Genomic DNA, 19700 nt, shown 5'->3' with positions numbered 1-19700 from the left:
TGCAAATCTTTGTTTTACAGAGCTGCTGAACTGTAATATAAATGTTATATAGGGCCTTGTCAAAACAACTTTATTAGTGATCAGATATTGGAGTAATTAGTGGAACTAAATATATTCATATCTTAGGCATTTGTCCTCAAGCTAAGCTTTGAACACTTATGAAAAATATTTGAAGGAAGTCATTGATTACATGCTATACTCTGTTCTCATTTGTTAAATTTAATTTCACTTTAAAAAAGTCAATTGAAAATGGAAGCTTAAAAATTCCAACAGGCATCAGCATTTTAGGTTAGAAAAACCAGCACATTCTGTTATTACTTTGCCATGTCATTTTTCCTATTTGTGCTCCCATATATTCAGTATTTATTTGCCACACTATTTGTAAATCATAATATACTACACAAAGAATAAAAGCCAGATTTTTTTTTCAGTTATCTAACAGGCCTTGTATAAAAGCATCTTTTCAGTAAATTACTTTTGAATATAAACAAGCTTTTTCATCTCATTTGTGTGAATAAATATAGAGTTGATGACTGCATCTTTAAATTATATGATTCCTACAGTCATTAGTTTAGGAAAGACTAAAACAATGATGGATTAGAAAATCATTCCAAGTGCACACATAATTAGTTATACACGAGAAAGTGCTCACACCCATTCATCCGCCTCTTCTCTCAGATTTGTTCTCGCATGGTGGACCATCCTAGAGACACTATTGAGGCCTTCAAAATCAATCAGGAGTACCACCACACAATGAATGTTTTTTGTATAGAAAATGTAAAATTTTATTTGATTAAAATTAGTAAAATAAACATGAACCCATTCACAATGTTATGAAACAATGACAGATTTTTTTTTGTTTATTGTTCATTAAAGAAGTAACAAGTAATTCATGTATATTTTTTAAAATTTGAAAATTCAAGTAAGCAAAGCAAAAACAAATAGAAGATCCATATCCCCCCACAATAATCACTGGAAATCTTTTCTTAAAATAGCGTTGAAGGCCCCATGAGTGTAGGTAGGGGTTTGTGTACAGTACAGGATCTTCCTGGATGGTCATTTTTGTGCCTGCTTTTGCTCACTTACCAGTGTATTATGGATAGAGTTACAGATCAATAAATCAAGCATAACAGTAAAAGCTAATCTTCAATGAGCTTAATGTGTATCTCGAATTATGCAAGAATTTCAAACATAAAATATCACTTTAGTTCTTATGGAAATCATTTGAGTGTGTCTGACTATTTCTACTTTACAGAGAAAGAGACAGAGAGTGGTTAAGCGACTTGCCCAAAGTCCCACAACTGGCCTGTGTTCTGAAACAAGAATACAGAACCATATTTTCCATTTTCCAAATCTGTTCCGTACTTATCACCTCAGAGCTCAAACTCATAATCACTGTGCTATACAATATTATACAATGATATTGAGAAAGTTCTAATCTATATAAATTAACCATTACTTTTGTTAGGCATAGAGGATTGCTTGCACTTTCAGTTTCCCGCAATTATAAACAATACTAGGGTAAACATCTCTAAAATAGATATCTTTGTAAGTTCCATGAATAATTGATTTAAGGTATATTCATAGAAGTGGAAATGCTGAAAAAAGAGGATGAGTACTCTTGAGGCTTTTGGTTTCATTCGTATCTTTATGTCCTTTCCAACAATGGAGAATATTGTCCCTAACAATCTGTACCAATCCTGTAGGTCAAAAATAAATGAAGTTCCTTATTTTAATTTGCATCTTCTGAATATCTTCCTATACATTTATTTTATAGTCTTCTTTTGTGACTGAAACAATCAAATATTGAAACAATAATTCAACAATTGACAAACCAGTATCTATACACTATGTGGCCTTTAGACTTAATTTATCTTGTGGTTAATGGTCCTAATGTTTTTTAATTGGGGTTTATTAAAGGTGTAATTTACATCCTTTAAAATTCCATTTCTTTTTAGCAGTTTTATGTCACAGTTAATGGTCCTAATTTTCTTTTTAATTGGGGTTTATTAAAGGCACAATTTACATTCTTTAAAATTCTTTTTTTAACTGTTCTGTGAGTTTTGACAAGTGCATACCATCATGTAATCATCACCAAAATCTAATTATAAAACATTTCTGTGGCCCTAAAAAGTTTCCTCCTTCTCCTTTGTGGTCAACCCCTCCTTCAACCCCCAACCCCTGGCAACCACTAATCTGTTTTCCATTCCTATAGTTTTATCTTTCCCAGGATGCTGTATAAATGAATTCATGTAGTATGTAGCCTTTTGAGTCTGACTTCGTTCACTTAGAATAATGCATTTGAGATTCAATCATGTTATTATACACATCAGTAGGGGTTTTTTTATTGCTGAGTAGTATTCTGTTGTATGGATATACTATTTTTTTAAATCCATTCACCAACTGAAGGACATTTGGGTTGTTTCCAATTTTTCACAATTATGACTAGAGCTGATATAAAAATTCATGTACAGGTTTTTGTGTGAATAGATATTTTTTATCTCTTGGCTAAATACCTAGGAATGGGATTTCTGGGTTCTATGATAAATGTATATTTACCTTTACAAAAATTTTCCAAAGTATCTGGGTCATGGCTAACTGCCCTTATGCTTTTGAATAGTTCTGACATTAATCTTGATGTGGCTTTTCCAGATTTTTACTGACTGGTACCTCTTTGTGAAAATAGGCAAGTTTTTAAATGAGGAGCTTTGTCAGTTCCTGGTTATACAAGAATTTATCATGCACTTGATCTATTACCCACATCCTCTGATTCTTCTCTGTCAAGTAGCATTGGGTCGCTGAGTTAGCAAATTTAACACATTTTAAAAAGTTAAAGAGAAATGAAATAAGTAAGAAGCCAAGATAGATTAAAATACTAGTATAAAACAAGGCATGGGTATAATTTATGGATGAGTTACCTTTCTTATCGTCATTTGTTATGTATAGTAAAATTTTGTTTGTAATTAGATTTGTAATATATGAAACCTGTAACAATATGAAATAAGAAACACTATGGTACGTTTCCCGGGACTCATGAGCGTACAGTCTAGCGGGGAGATAATTTTATAAGCAAATACAGAGCAGGGCGATGATGAGGTCTCCCCATGTAAAGGGGGATCTATTCAAACTTAGCAATGCTTTCAACATCCTCTGAGGGTAGATGTGAAGGACTGTTAGCCAAGTGAGGAGGAGACAGAAGGATGTTCCAGATAGAGGAACCAGTTTGCACAAAGATTTTGATTGGCAGGTGAGGTAGGAGCACAGGGGCAAGAGACTTGAAAATGTCGTTAAAGGGTGTTCAGGTGGGGTCCAAAACAAGTGTAAAAGAAATAGAAGTGGGAAGGAGCAAGATGGACTGGAACAGATGGACAAATGAGCGGTCGGGAAATTTCCAAAGTGGCCAAAGAAACTTTGTTGCATGAAGGAGGTAGGGGAGGAGGTTAATTGGGATTTTATACTTCTACTACGGTTGACGGTTGAGAATATTGTTGTGAATATGAGCTAAAAGTGTGGTGGACGGGTCATTAGAGTTAGGGAGGTGAAGACACTTCGGCTAGAGTACGTGGTTATGCACATCCACCGAGCACCATGCACACACTAGTATTAATAGACTTACATGCAGTTTCGTGTCAAATGCTTGGAAACACTGAGTTAAAGTGAGACACGAGTCTTTGCTACAGATCTTCTCAACACTTTTGTGCACTTTGAAGCTCTAAGCTAGAAATACAATGTGCAGTTGTTTCCAGACGTTTTCGAACACAAAGATTTATTTTGAGAATTATTTAAGATTACTGCTTTTTTTAAGGCAGTGGCTTTTTGAAAGAAATATCAGAGAAATGATAGCATTTTAAAGAAGGAATTGATTTTATATACCTGGCAAGGCTTACATTGCTAGCCAATGACTTTTCTACACCTTTAGACAGTGGTTCTCGGACTGGTGTAAAAGTGAATTTATTGCTTGCAGCACTCGCAAAAAGGGCACATTTGGGGGATGCATGCCCAAAGATTCTGATCCAGTACTCCCTGGGCTTCTGCCTGGGGATCTGTATTGTCTCAGGCCCCTCAGGTGCTTGGATAAGGAGCCAGTTGACCTAGATCCAGCTGGGCCTGCAGAGCTTCTGAAACAGTCATTTTCAATATTGGCTGCACATTAGACTCATCTGGAGAGCCTTTAAAAATCCCACTGAGCAGGTCAAGCCTCAGACCAATTAAATCTAAGTCTCTAGGGTTGTGTCAGTATTTTTTTAAAGCTCTCAGGTGATTCCAACATGCACCCAAGGCTGAGAACCCATGCTCCTAAAGATTCAGTGTGGAAAGCCTTAAGCTTCTTTGGCTCCTGAGGACTTGGAAATACCTCATAAGATCTATAGCTAATGCTCCAGTAAAAGCTGGGACTGCCTCTGGCTTAATTAGCTTATCAGGGAAAGCTGCCTAGAGATTTCTCCTTTCTCTACGGAGAGACATTCTTTCAGAAAGTAGCTTTTAGCCCCTTTCTCCAAATAGTACAAAAAAGAAATTCCTGAATAGAAACAAAACTCTGAGCTAATATAAAACTCTGAACTGAAAGAGAACCACTGTAAAGAAAGAAATGGTTCCAAAACAGTCTCATTCTCAAGAGAACTCTGATTCTATTACCTTTTAGCTTTTACGTCTTCATATACCCAACTTCTTAAAACAAGAAATTGCTCAACATGAATTTACAGTCAGTTTCACAGCCTCAAGTTTGAAGTTCTCTAATAATTTCTTCTTAGACAGACCTAACGTTATTTCTCGTTATGAAAATACTAACTTCACAACCTACCAGAAGGAGAACTTAACGTGACAAAGTAGCATCTGAGAGCACACACTCCGTGGATTACGGCTTTGCCCCCTCCTCCCTTCTCCTGCCCACTTTGCCCTCCTCAAAGGACAGTGAAGGAAGGAAGGAAATAGAAAAGTAAAGGCGACCAATATTTGGGAGTATGACATCCATCTACCTTCCCCTGATATAATATGGGGAATATTATATGATATAATATGCTTCTATACAGCATGAGAATTGTTGATTATTATAGGGTCATGATTCCTTATCCTAAATCTTTAGTGCTAGGTATTTTTCAGGATTCAAAATATTTTACATTTTAGGGAAAAATACTGTGCCTTCTGTTACACAAGCAAGACCTTGGGCAGCACTTTGTAATCAAAGATGGATATTTCTGCAGCACAACATAGACTATAAATTGTCTCACAGCAATTCGGGCTTGGTTTTTGCCACCAAATGAGTTCACATCAATCACGTCACATCAAAGACATAAATCATTGAATTAAAAATATTGTATGCATGGATTTCATTTTGTGTTTAGGTTTAAAACCTAAGCTGATAGCTGACAACCTCCTATTAAAACACAAAAGCTGTTTATAATCATCTTGAAAGATAGAAACTGGAACAATATTTAACCTCTAAATTTACTCTAACAATAAAACAACATAGAACTTTAAGTAAACTAGTACTTTGTCCAAGGAAATGTCAATTATTTAAATAAACATTTAAATAATATATAAAACATATTTTGTAGGTGTCTCGAATCCAACCTATTGAGAATGGTCAAGAAGAAAATTCACAGGGAGGGTCCTTTAAAGACTGTCTTGCAAGGCTCTTCAGCTGGATGGTGGGAATAAGCCACTGTGAACACCTTCAATTAAGGCAATAAACGTATGTGCGCTAGAGCGCACTGGTGTTGGAGTTGGGCTGCAAAGCTAAGGCAAATACAGAAAATGTGTCCTTCTGTGCGGGTTTCTATTGTGTTAAAAAATCTGGGTACTAGATTGTTGTTATTATTATTTTTTAATCTTTAAAATATATTACTTTTTTCACTAATTTTTTGTTCATTCATAGGAATTTAGCATTCCTTAGCCAAATAGCCCTTAATGATATTGGCTTTTTTGGTTTTCCCATCTGAAGTACTCTTTCTGACTTTTCCCCTATTTTTGTGAAGGGAAATGGTGAGTGGCATATCTTGTCAGGTGGTAAGTCATCACCAAATTTTCATGTCATAAATAAATGACAGTTTTGTTGTAAATAACTTTTTCTAAATTACAGAATATTATTTCTATAAACGGATGTCTAGAATAAATAGTAAAATAGAGATTTTCATGTAGAACTTAGAGTTTCAAAAATTGACATGTTAGATAGACTTTAGAATTTACCCGATTTAAGAATCCAAAACTATTTTTGAGAAACAAGCGTTTCTTTTTCCATGGGACCTCTGCACTCAAGGACTAGATTCAGTATTTTGCTCACTGATTTGCTGTGGACTTGATGGACACTTTCCGACAGATGGAGCAGATTCTCATCTTCAACTATTTGGCCTTAAGCTCTGTCATCTCCACTATCAGCCTCTGTATGTCTAATTGTGGAAGGCACCAGTAATTGCGCTGATAAATTACATGACCACTCTCTTCTCCTGACTCTGAATTAAACTTTTGTGCATGAGTTTTTGGTTTGCCTCCTGTGTGTTTGTACTGTCATCTATTAATATGATTTAGTATTGCAGCTTAAGAATTCAGCCAGATTAAAAGGAGAATCACCTTGTCACCTAGTTTTTCATAGGGAGTCCATTCCTCCAGACAGGTGATCTGAAAATATTAAATGTAATTCTGGTTTTTTATATTACTGAGAAAAATGCTGATGGGGAAGTGAACACTATTGTAACTTCCTGCGTAGGAATTACGTCATTTGTATATTTCAATGCTAATGTAATTTTTATAATATAGAATCATAGAGGCTTATAGACGGTAAGGACTTTAAGTAATTAGCTTGTCCTTTCTCTAGATTCCTTCAGGGAAAACTGTCCCTATGCTAGAAGAGAACTAATCTTATTTTTTAAATCCTACTGAGATAAATAATCTGTCTCCTTCATTCTCTGGTGTGGGCTCATTTGCTCTTAGACAGTGAAATTAATGAACGTCTCCCCTGTCTATATACTCCTTTCATGTACTTAGAACCCATTATTAAATTTTCCCTTAATTTTCTCTTCCCCATACACAGTCACTTCAATGTTTTATTTTCATCAGTTTATCTCTCTGCTAACCACCACCTTTCAATGATAAGCCCCGAGCAGGATCCTTCTAATTCCAGTCAAATAGGAAAAGTCATCTCAGAGGTTAAAACTGAAGTGTGATGTGACACTGAAAGGGTGCTAATCAGAAAAAAAGCAGGAGTTTCCCCAGAATCATGGGATCTAAAACTGTCATCAGTCTGGAAACAAACTGTTACCCTTGTAGTTTAACTTGGTAATGACTTCACGTAAGGAAAATGGTAATATCACCTGGAATTTGTGGGCAGTGAAAGAAAGATCTAGGAGCCACAAAAATGTGATTTTTAAATGCCAAGACTGAATCCAGGATTTCCTAGACCTCAACAGGACACTTACAGTTACACATTCAATGCCTTATTTCTAAAGTGACCTTACATCTCTGTTTGTGACAGGCCTAATTTCAGCCTGTTGCCCCTGTATTACTAGCATTCCTTTTTCCCCCTCAATATGTCCAGGTTTAGATGATAATTTATGTGGTCGCCCTAAGGTCATTGCATATTCTTTGTCACTCTCTCCAGCTTGCACTTGTCATATGGTTTTTCCTTTGTTTCTGTTCTGCCTTGCATTGATTATCAGTGATTTGTTTCTGACACTTTCTCTGCTTTATTAAGATCTTTTAATATTTCCATTCTACCTTCCATGGTGATGGTTGTCCCCTTCAATGGATGTCTCCTAGGATCATCTTCAGCAAATTTAATGAGCCTTGTGGACACTTCATTATCTAGGTCAAGGGAACACTGACACCTAGGCCAATGGCCTTCAGAACACCATCCATTTTCTCTTCTTTTTTATTTCCTTTCCTTTCTTTCTACTGTCACTTCACACTTTTCCTACCCACCAGTTGCCACCGATTAATCTTCAATTTATATCTCAACATCTCTCCAGCAATTACTATGTGCTAGGTCCTGTCCAGAGGTGTGACACTCCTGTCAATTTTGTACTGCAACACTGTATATCAAATTGTATTTTCTCAGTTCACAGATTTCAAGTCCCCATGGGGCCACTAGAAATAAAACTATGATGTACTGTTTCCACAGCACTTATGGCTTTTATTCAGTCCTAGTGCATTATATAACTCTGACAAGTCTTTTTTGTCCTAAAGTCATGCTTGTGCTTTTGTAAGGAAAACTCAAGAAGACAGAGACGGGCTGCTGAACTCTCCAGCATTTTCTTAATGGAAAATTAAAGTTTCTAAGGCCTTATCAGGAGTTAGTGAAAAAGTCAGTATGCTCTGCTCACTACTGATTCTTATGGATATTGTTTTTCTCTAGGTTTAAGTGGGTCAAATCTAGAAAATAATGCCCTGAGCAGTAGTCAATGATATCCTTCTAGTTGTAGTTAATATGCCTAAATTCAGTGAAAGTGAATTTTAATTTCTTCACACACATTTTAAAAATGTTTTAACTAGTTAAAACACTTTAATTTGAAAAAAGCTATATGTACGTAGAAGAAATCTCACGGCATGCATTCATTACATGAAATTCTATTTATTATCTCTTTAACTTATAAAAAGTCATACAAAAACTACCATGAAAAACATTCAAAACAGGTCATATGATGGTAAAACCCTTTGTAATGCTGCTGTTATTGTTGGGAGGCTGTCATTTATGTTAGATCTTGACATAACCCTATATGTGGCATGATTAATTATGTCACATCGATTTTCCACTGCAATATTTCAACGGCCATGCCTGTTGCATGTCTGAATCCATTTAAATATTGGCCATTCCACAGGGTTTCTTTATATACGATTCTGTCACTTAATAAAGAATAAAGTAAAAAGGCTCTGTAAAGAATTCTGTGGTCGAGGGAAATACAAAGATTGTAGTCTGTAGTCTGGATTCATGCATCAAAAATGAAGTGTTTAAGTAGATCTTTGTCAACTAGCAAATGCCACTTCAGTCTGAGTATTTCACCACCTCATTCTATGCCATCTGTCTCACGGGGAGCAATTAATCTGAAACTCTAACATGCAGCATTAAAATTCCATTAACACTGAACAGAATATTAACGTGTCGGACATTGCGATTTTTATCTCTCCAAATCTCAGTGTTAATTTTGAATAAGGCACGTACGTATAACATTTTCATCTATTTGGTTAATTAAGAATGTTGAATAAAATATATGATTAGCAGCTGAATTTATTAATAATACATAGAACTTATTTTAATAACACTCAATGTTTTTGCAACTTAAACATATACAGACTACAGTTGTATATTAGGCTGATGATTATTCGTAAAAGCACTAAATATTTTGCGAAGCCAATTTTCCCAAGACTCTGACTTTGTAATTCCTTTTTCTTCTTGCAGAACCACATCACCGCCTTCGCAGAAGTCACATGATATTGAAGCAGATGGTTTTTCTCTGCATTGGACATCATCCCTTTTCACCATCCATTCATAACACCCAAAGTTTGTTTGATTACAGAAGAAGTTTATAAAGTTGTCTAATAATTTTTATAATTTTAAAATCAGTGTCAACTTCTCTGTTTCCCCCACTAGACTGTGAGCTCCTCAAGGGCAGGACTGTGTCTTTCTTCTCTGTATCCCCAGCACCTACAACAAAGCTTCGCACAAAGTAGGTGTTCAATAAAAATGTGATGACCGAATGAACAAATTAATTCTTAAATAAAACATTCGCTTTAGTTTCTCAGAGAATCACTGAGACCGTGTGAAAAGAAACCTCTACACGAGTCCTATTTGTACAAGATATCCCTCCATTTGGAGCCAGTTAAGCTTTTTAACTTTTCATATATCTAATCAGCAGTATACCATATTTCATTTGAAGTGGACTTTGAAAGTCATGGGGGTTTTTATTTTATTATTCAGCATGACATTATTTCCATTCTAACAGATTTCAGTGTGTGAAATTACTTTACTTTTAGAAAGTATGTTCTATACTAAAATAATGTTTGCACATAATATTATGCTATATTTCACTTAAAATACCATTCATACTATACATTCTAAGACTGGTGCTTCTGCTTTTGAAGGGGAAAATGCCAATTTTTACTGTAATAAGTAATGTATCATAATTAAAAATTATTTATTTGGACTTTTGTTCCTGACAATTGTGGTTTAATTGTTGACTTGTAATTTTTGGGTGCAGGCCGTGTTTAGGATAGTTTAAGTGACTAAATCCAGCAGTGACACCTATTTATTGTGCAATTTTCCATTGATAACAGTGTCTTAAGAGTGGTCAAAGGCTCCATTCTTAGGCTTTTTACTAGTCAGGATTCCACATAATTTAAATAGGAAAGAACACCTGACAGATAATTTAAATTATATAAATGCTAGAAATATGGTTAACATATTTCACTTTGCATTTGTGTAGCACTTTATAGTTTACAAAGTATATTTTGATTTATTGTTTCATTTAATCCTCACAATAACCCAGAGTAAACATGAAGAGTATGACTTTAGTTTTATAGATGAGAAAAATGAAGTCAAGTCAGGGTCAGTAACGTGCCCAATTCCACACAACTAGTAAGAGGCAGTTAAACTTAAATTCAGGTTTTCTGACCCCAAACTTCCTTTGAAATATGCCACAGCTGCCATACCATGTTGGATGCATCAAGGCCTTTCCGAGGTCAGTGGAGTCCTGGGCAACTACCTATCTTTTAAAAAAATGAAGAGATGCCAAAATAGAATTACAAAAGCTATGCTGTATTTTAAATGTTTTATCTTTTAAGAATGAACACTTTTCAAATATACGACTGTATAGTAACCTATTTATAATCATATTTTAAAATAGTGTCAAGAGTCTAGATGTGTGGTCTTTTGTGAAATCAAAACCTAAATCTGATGACTCTCCTCCTACTCTTACCCCGATGCCCTAGCCCCCTACACCATCCCGCCTCAGGAGAGCCCGCAAGGGACATACCTTGCACTGAGCGAGTGGAATTAAGAATGAGATTCATAATAATATAAGGAAGATGAACTGGACCATAAGAAAACCATTATTTGTACTCCTCAACCGTAACTTTGCAATCTTTAAGGCTACCCTGAGTAGCTTTGTCTTATATGAGTAGAAGTTACTTGACTGAAATGAATCTTCCTAACCTTGACAGTACTAAAAAATGAACTTTTAATTTTCTCTGTAGTTTCAATGGAAATCAACAAATAAATATAACCAAGAATTGGCCATTAATCCCAAATAGATGTCATTTGCTCTTTTCCAACAGGTGAGTAAAAACACGTCTAGGAGGGCCAAAACCAGAAAATCCATATTTCTACAAATGTCAGACTACTATTGCAAATTCAATGCTGGTGGAAATTTAGAACATGAAAAAGCTTGGAATGCTTTGATCCTCCTTAAAGACTTTTTAGGCAATAAGAGTAATGGGCAATCACTTACTGGGAATGGAAGTGAAAAGGATGATCCTAATGTCTTAAGAGGAAAGATTACCAGTAAAACTTCCAGAGTTAGATCAGTTCTGTCGGTTCTAGCATCAATTTTCCAAGGAGCCAGTTGGAATATTCTTCCTGTTGGAAGCCTTAGCTATATATGGTCATGTAAATGTTTCTTTGTACCTTGCTAAACCTGGTCTGAATGCAGGAGTTATCAATTCCTCAAAAATCCACATTTAACCCAGGATCAGAGTAAGGTCATCTCTAATATTTAAACATCATGGGCCTGAGATTGTGCAATGAATGATCATGCCATGAAGGAATTTCAAAAGAATAAAAAGAGACACATGTATAAGGCAAAAAGCCAGCAAAAAGCCCTTAACCATGATGCTGTTACTGAGAATAACAAAACATACATTTAAGAAAATGTTAATTTGTAAATATTTACATATATAGTCTAGTAAAAGCAAGCAAACACATCTTTCTGATAAAGACATCTTTTTATTCTACTTACTTGGGGCCCAGATCAGTATAAATTGGTCAGCCTGAAAATTTCAGTCGTCTCTGTTTGCATGGCAGAAATTCTGCACATGTTTTATCTGATTCCTAAGATTATTTAAAAGGCTCTTTTATGTTAAAAGAGAGGTGAACCTTCTTTGACAGACTTTGTCGATTCCGCTTTTAGCTGGGCCTCTCTTTTCTCAGGATGTATCCTAGCCAAATATCTCAGTTACATCGACCATACAGTTTCCTTTGTGAAAGAGCGGTAGGGGAGGAAATAATTCTCTGCTGTGTATTGTATTTTTCAAATAAAATTTTAAAACTTTAATTTAAAAAATTAGGTTTCATTTTTTATTTTTTTCCCAGTATTAGTCCTTTCTTGGGGGTAAAGGAATAAGAATGCTGTTAAGGTGATGGAAGTCAGATTGTCAGAATGACTGGAGACTGTTTAGAAATGAATCATGATGGCTCAGATTAGACCAGTTCTTTGGGCAATTAAGTGATGCTCTGCATTACATGGGCCATCCTGGGATTTTATCAACCTCCTTACTTGCAAATCACAACCCCTAGAAACTATCTGGGATACTGAGCGGGTGTACAATCTACTACATAATCTATGTCTGATGTACAAGCAAGGTACTGAAAAATAGATGTAAACGATCTCATTCCCACCTCTAGGGCACGGGTTATCAAATTTTAATTGCATACTTTACAAAACTGTCCTGGACATATACCAAATGGTTCGATTTACTCCTTGCAAATGTTGATGTTCTCTCAATTTGCCAGGCATGGGCTTTCTAATGAAATTTGTGAGCTATGATTCTTTAAAAATATCAATTAAGGGGGCTGGCCCCGTGGCCGAGTGGTTAAGTTCGCGCGCTCCGCTGCAGGCGGCCCAGTGTTTCGTTGGTTCGAATCCTGGGTGCGGACATGGCACTGCTCATCAGACCACGCTGAGGCGGCATCCCACATGCCACAACTAGAAGGACCCACAACGAAGAAGATACAACTATGTACCGGGGGGCTTTGGGGAGAAAAAGGAAAAAAATAAAATCTTTAAAAAAAAAAAAAAAAATATATCAATTAAGGAAATTTTTCCAGATTTCAAGTGAATGATTCTCTTCTAAGAAGAAGAAAATATTCAAATTATTCTTTCTTGTCCCCTTCACTTCAGATGATAGCTGGTTCTTAGTCTGATAGACCTCAGGACATTGTCAAGATTTAATAAAAAAATAAATCTGTTTTCCTCACCCACCCCAGGCTTTGTGAGCCATGGATGGGTTATAAGATCTGAATTCTAAATTCAGACTCCCATGCTCAAATCTGTGGCCTTGCTCAAAAGGACCTCCAGATGAGAAAATATAGATGAGTGGACACACAACCACCTCCAGCAAGCAGATGAAACTCAAAGTTCATGTCTCAAAGATACCATTCTTAACAGGGGTGATCCTGATGGACACCATCATCTAGCCTATCTTCATATTATTGCATTTATTAAAGCATTTCCATTTTCATTTTGCACTGAAACACTATCACTTGTAGAAAAGGAAATTTTTTTTTCTTTTTAGGAGGGAAAAAGGGTGTATTTTTAGGTTGATATTAAAAAACAAAAAGGAAAACTTTTCCAAAATATTAAGACATTTTGAGTATTAGTCAGGTTTCCCAAAAGGTATTGCTCCTGCTCAAGAAGGCCTTTCAGCTTTCATTCATTCAGCAAACATTTATTGCATGATTCTGTACAGCAGATACTTTGCAATGTGCTGATTAGCAGCGATGAGAGAGACAGACATGGTCCCTACCCTTCCAGATTGGATAGTTCAGCAGCGCTGACACTGACGGTGCCCCAAGAGGTCTGTTTAAAGTGGGAGAATTGGCTTGGAGTTTACCAGCTACCTACTCTCAGGACTAAGCAAAGGACATTTTTATAGATTACAGCAACAGCTAAGGTTAATAAAAAAGCATTGCCTCCATAAACAGTATCATATAATTTGACTATTACCGAACTTAAAATGCCCTAAATTCAATAATGATAAGCATTTACTATCTCTTACAAGTCTGTGGATCAGCTGAGCCATTTTTCTAGTCTGAGCTAGGCTCATCCATGCATCCATGATCAGGTGAGATGATTTGCTGATCTTGGCTGGACAGTCTCACATATGCGGGGTCATCTTACTGTAGGTTGATCTAAGATGGCTTCACTTGGGTCAACTGAACTTTTCTCTACACAGTCTCTCAATCTCCATCAGGGTAGCCAAGTTCCTTCACATAGGGGCCAAGACAGAGCAGAAGCATGCAAGGCACTGGCACATTGTCACTTTCATCTCATTCAACTGTCCAAGGCAAGTTTCAAGGCCAGCCCAGAGTCAAGGAGTGAGGAGGGAGCTGCAAAGTCACATTGCAAAGGGGTGGACACAAAGATGCATGGAAAACAAAGGCCCTTTGTGCATTCAATCTATCATAAACTCTTCCTGCAGATAAACCTTAAAAATGGTCAAGCAGTGCCCCCTGTATCGAGTTCCTCAACTTGTTGAGTATGGATTTATTCTGATAAGTATGAGAAACCCACAAATAGAAAGCAAGCTCATTGTAGCTGAGCAAGGATGGCCACCCCACCAATCACCAACTATGCCCCCAAAATGCCTGTGTGATAAATTGGCTACAGAATTATCTATCCAGTACTTAACTGAGAGCAATGGGGAGCTTGCTGAAGTTTTCTAGGCTTTTCCAGAAAGACTTCCTAGGTCTTCTCCTATAGGAAAAAATAAAGGAAGAGGACATAAATTTATAAGTTAAGAAAAAACACCTGAGCAGAAAGAATAGGAAAGAAATTGAAGCAAGAGAATAAAACCTGAAAAAAAAAGAATAACTAAGTTATAAGACCAGGTTATGATATATCGTGTGTGTGTGTGTGTGTGTGTGTGTGTGTTTGTGCAATTCTGATTTTCACAAATTCCAGTTACCAAGGTGCTATGGACCGAATATTTGTGTCTCCCAAAAATTCATATGTTGAAGCCTGAACCCCAATGTGATGGTATTTGGGGGTGGGGACTTTGGAGGTAACTAGATTACAAGGGTGGAGTCCTCATGATGTTAGTGCCCTTATAAGAAGAGACACAAGAGCTCTTGCTTCCTCTCTCTCTGCGCTCCACCATGTGAGGATACAAGAGAAGATGGGTGTCTGCAAACCAGGAAGACAGTTCTCATCAGACACCATACTACCAGCGGTTTGATCTTGGACTTTGCAGCCTCTGGACCTGTGAGAAATAAATATTTGGTGTCTAAGCCACCTACTCTATGGTATTCTATTATAGCAGCCCAAACTGACTAAGATACTTGGTTTAGTTAAATAACACCACTCCCACAACAACAGGGATCAATTTTAGTTACCGTGGTATAATAACTGTGAGTTATTGCATAAAGTACAAATGTAGCTGCTGGCTCTTCAGTTCACAAATCACTATGTGAATAACACGCACATGTGCATTATAATTAGTGACCAATCGTGTCACTTTTTTAGGGTCTCCCAGTGGTCACCGCACATTTGTTAATCTGTTCATGCACAGACGGCAAAGCATGCAATTGTGTTGACTCCTCATCTCCCAGTGATGAACCCCTGTGACATTTTATAAAAATGTATAATTGAAAGAGGAAACTGACCAATGAAGATGGAAGTGCAGCAAAGAAGAAAAGGTGATAACACTGAAAATGAAATTCAAATCAAACATAAGTGGAGTTATAGAAAACTTGGCTGACCAGGAGAATGTTGACACGGTCATCACCATCTGAGAGACTCGAGAAACGCAACCAGAATAATTTAGTGAAGGTGAGCTGATGGACGAAAATGAGTAAAGAGGTTGTGATGGAAAAGATGACAATGTCCCAGAAGAAGTGATTCAGACAAAAAACTTCACATTAAAGGAACTCTTGGAGATATTTCACAACTTTGAAAGTGCAAAAGTAAAATAAGCTGATCCAAACTTAGAAACGAAGATGACAATTAGCCAAGGCATAGAAGAAAATACTCACTTGGGACCATGGTTGAATGGTTAAGTTTGTGTGCTCCACCCTCGTGGCCCAGGGGTTCGTGGGTTTGGATCCTTGGCGTGGACCTAGCACCGCGCGTCAAGCCATGCTGAGGCTGCATCCCACATAGCACAATTAGAAAGACCTGCAACTAGAATATACAACTATGTACCGGGGGTCTTCGGGAAGAAAAAGAAAAAAAAAGGGAAGATTGGCAACAGATGTTAGCTTAGGTGCCAACCTTTAAAAAAATAAAAATCACTCAACTCCATGTCACAAGTTATATGACAGGAAAAAGGCAGCAAGCACGTTCAAGCTGCTGTTGATAAATTCTTTATGAAGAAATAAAATATTAATTCTCAATGTTTCTAATGTTTTAAATTATAGTGTACTGAGTAAATATTAGTTTTGCTATTTTTTAAATTTCCCTATACATGTAAAATTGGCAGTAAGAGAGTTTCTAATGTTTTGACAGAAAAATTTAAAGGTAACAGACTAATCTAAATTTTTCCCATTGCTTGTTAAGATCTCTGCATGGATTGAGTTTGCGTGGTTATTTTTATGGTCCCAGACTACTGTATAAAGACTGTCTGTCTATATGTATATGCATATGTATATTTATAGGTTTGTCTATGCATAGAGAGAGAGCTGTATAGAGACCTGTCTAGAGACATATATATAAACACATAGAAAGAGTAGACATACTTACATATATATAAAATTCCTAATATATATCATATATAAAAGTTTTTTAAAAAGAAATGTTATCTATAGTTCATATTGATACATAACATAAGAACTTTAGAATCTCATAATTTTTCATTATTAGATCTCTTTATTGTGATTCCTCAGTCACTTGATTTTTTTCTATGGCCAAATTAAAAAATACTGGTCTTATCAACAGATAGACACATAATTGTATCAGAGGGCTATCTCAGCTATTCAGACTACTCGTTAGAAGGAGTAGAAGGGAGATCGGGAAAAGTAATAATCCCAAGCAACTTGTGTTTGATAGTTTAGGTAATCTTTCTAAATTATATTGCACACATTCTGGCTTAGTACATAAATATACCTAATTTAACCCACTCAGTCTTTTGAACATGAATCATTTTTTGGTGCTCTAATAAAGTAAAGGTCTTGGAAGTTATGAAAAACTATATAGGGGAGTTTGTTCCCTTGATGTAAAGAATTGTAGAAGCTATGACTGATTTGTTTTTCACTATTTACCTTCTTATGGCTTTCTCTGCCCTCTGCTGTTAATTCTATTTCCTGTCTTGAAATCTTCTCGCCTGCTTCCAGTCTGCATTGTGTTGTCACCTCAGTTTAGCATAACAGAATACTCAGGTTGGGGGGCTTAAACCATAGAAATTTATTTCCTCACAGTTCTGGAGCCTGGAAGTTCAAGATCAAGGTGCCAGAAGGACCAGTGTCTGGTGCAGCCTCTCTCCTTGGGTTGCACACCCAAGTCTTCACATGAACTCTTCTTCGGGCACATGCAGGGAAAGAGAGAGCTCTGGTGTCTGTCTCTTCTCACAAAGACACCAGTTCTATTGGAGTAGGGTCCACTCTTATGATCTCATTTAACCTTATCTCCCAAAAGGCCTTCTCTCCAAAACAGTCACATCGCAGGTTAGGGCTTCAACATCTGCATTTTAGGGAAATACAATTCAGTCCATAACAGCCATATACTGCCCTAAAATTTCATGTCCTATCATTCTGTCCTACAGAAGAACTAAAGGATGCCAATGGAACATGGATAACCATGGTGTTATTGTATGTAAAATGAAGTCAATTAGCCTAAAGTGGACTCAACTCCTCTCTAATGAAACAAAACGCGTGGGCTTTGTGGTAGAGTTTTCACTGCTGTTACTCTGACTTACTGGCTGTGCTACTGATTTCAGACGGCCCTCCATGGCTCAAATTAAAGTCATCTAATCATCACGAAAGGGGCCATGATTGTACATTTGTTGTGAGTAAATATATCTTGAAGTAGGGTATTTTTTTTTCTCACTTTTAGTAGTGAGTCAAAACATGAGATTTCTGGATGTTATCTTAAGGCATAATCTGGAAGAACTCAAATAGATGTCAAATAATTATGTTTGCTCTCTTAGAGAATGCTTTTAGCATATGGTTCACTGTTAACACAGTTTTACCATAAATGAAATTTAAACCTTTGAGATCCTAAATTGCAATGAAATTCAATGCTATGAAAATTTCAGGCTCTCTTAGCTAGCTTGCTTTTTTTGTGATTCAGTGCTTTGTGTTAAGGGACATCAACTTGTATATTATACCAGATAAGCCAAATGATAGAGACCTGGAATTTTTTAAATGTGAAATTCTTAAGACATATGGTGACAGCATCTGGGATCATATCTATACCATTTCAGATGCCTTTATATTTATTCTGAATACTTGGTCCTAATCTTGAAATGCTAAAGACATATGGACATACCAGCTGGGCCACCATCAATTGAGACTCTAACACTGTTCACTTTAACAATATATATTTTTAAAAGATAACATTGCTATTTTTCAACCCTCATTTTTTTCATTATTATTAGCTCTTTCTAATTCAATAGATTTCCAGGAACATTATAATAACAGAAACAATAGTAACCTGAGTTCTCTTCTACCCGGGTTAATGTAGATGTAGTTACAGAGCTGTTATACACTATTCATACCCTGAGATAAACTCTTGGTATTTATTTTTAAATTTATGTATATATACAAATTTATATATGTATATGTATATATGCAAATTTATACATATATATGTCTATATACATAAAATTTCATTTGGGGTAATAGACTAAGCAAGCACTTCTATTCCTATTGTTATGGATTGTATTGTGTTCTCCTAAAATTAACGTGTTGAAGTCCTAACTCCAAGTATCTCAGAATGTGACCTTATTTGGAAATAGAGTAGCTGAATACATAATTAGTTAAAATAAGGTAATACTGGAATAGAGAATCCAATATGATTGGTGTCCTTATAGAAAGGGGAAATTCGGACACACACAAACACACACAGGGAGAACACTGTGTGAAAAGGAAGACAGAGATAGAGTGATATTTTTACATGCCAGGGAACTCCAAAAATTGCCAGCAAACTAACAGAAGCTGGGTGAGAGGCATGGAACAAATTCTCCCTCACTGCCTTCAGGAGGAACCAACACTGCTGACACCTTGATTTCAGATCTCTAGTCCCTTAGAACTGTGAAACAAGAAACTTGTCTTATTTATACCACCTCATTTGTAGTACACAGCCCAAACAAACTAATACACCTATTTACTGCCTCTGGTACTCTGGAATAGTGGAAAAGCCACAGACAGAACCAGGTTTGAATCTTGGCTTCTCCACTGGCAGCTCTTTGATTTAGCCCACGCTATTCAAACTAACTAATCCTGTTATCAGTCAGGTTGCAGTAGATTTTACATCAGTAACAGTCAACCTTCAAAATCAGCCCACAGTAATTATTGTTCATTTCTGGTTCACATAACGTATGCACCAAGGGGCATTTGGAGGCTCTGATCTATTTGACAGCCATCCTAAATTTAGATGCAGGCTGGCAGAGGAGATGCTATTTGAAACATACGCATTAACTCTGGCAGAGGGGAAAGAGACCAGTGGCGAGTGTGCCTGGCTCTTAAATAGTCTACCCCAAATAGACACACATCACTTCTGCTCAGTTTTCATTGACCAAAGCAAATCAACCACGCTTGAATGCGACGGAGTGGGAGGTACCCA

At 36.4% G+C, this 19700-nt stretch overlaps 1 protein-coding gene across 1 annotated transcript in view; it reads left to right on the top strand.

Moving 5' to 3' along the window:
* PLPPR5 (phospholipid phosphatase related 5) overlaps positions 1-9592 on the top strand; it is a 105669-nt gene extending 96077 nt beyond the window's left edge. The window contains exon 6 of the mRNA XM_046645864.1: positions 9389-9592. Within this exon, the coding sequence (XP_046501820.1) occupies positions 9389-9421 (33 nt within the window). The 3' untranslated portion in view covers positions 9422-9592. The remainder of the gene's footprint in view (positions 1-9388) is intronic.
* Positions 9593-19700: the final 10108 nt, after the last annotated feature.

This window comes from Equus quagga, chromosome 18, assembly GCF_021613505.1.
Source record: "Equus quagga isolate Etosha38 chromosome 18, UCLA_HA_Equagga_1.0, whole genome shotgun sequence".
Taxonomy (NCBI): Eukaryota; Metazoa; Chordata; class Mammalia; order Perissodactyla; family Equidae; genus Equus; species Equus quagga.
The sequence above is the reverse complement of the archived record's forward strand: the minus strand, read 5'-3'. Positions and strand labels throughout refer to the sequence as shown.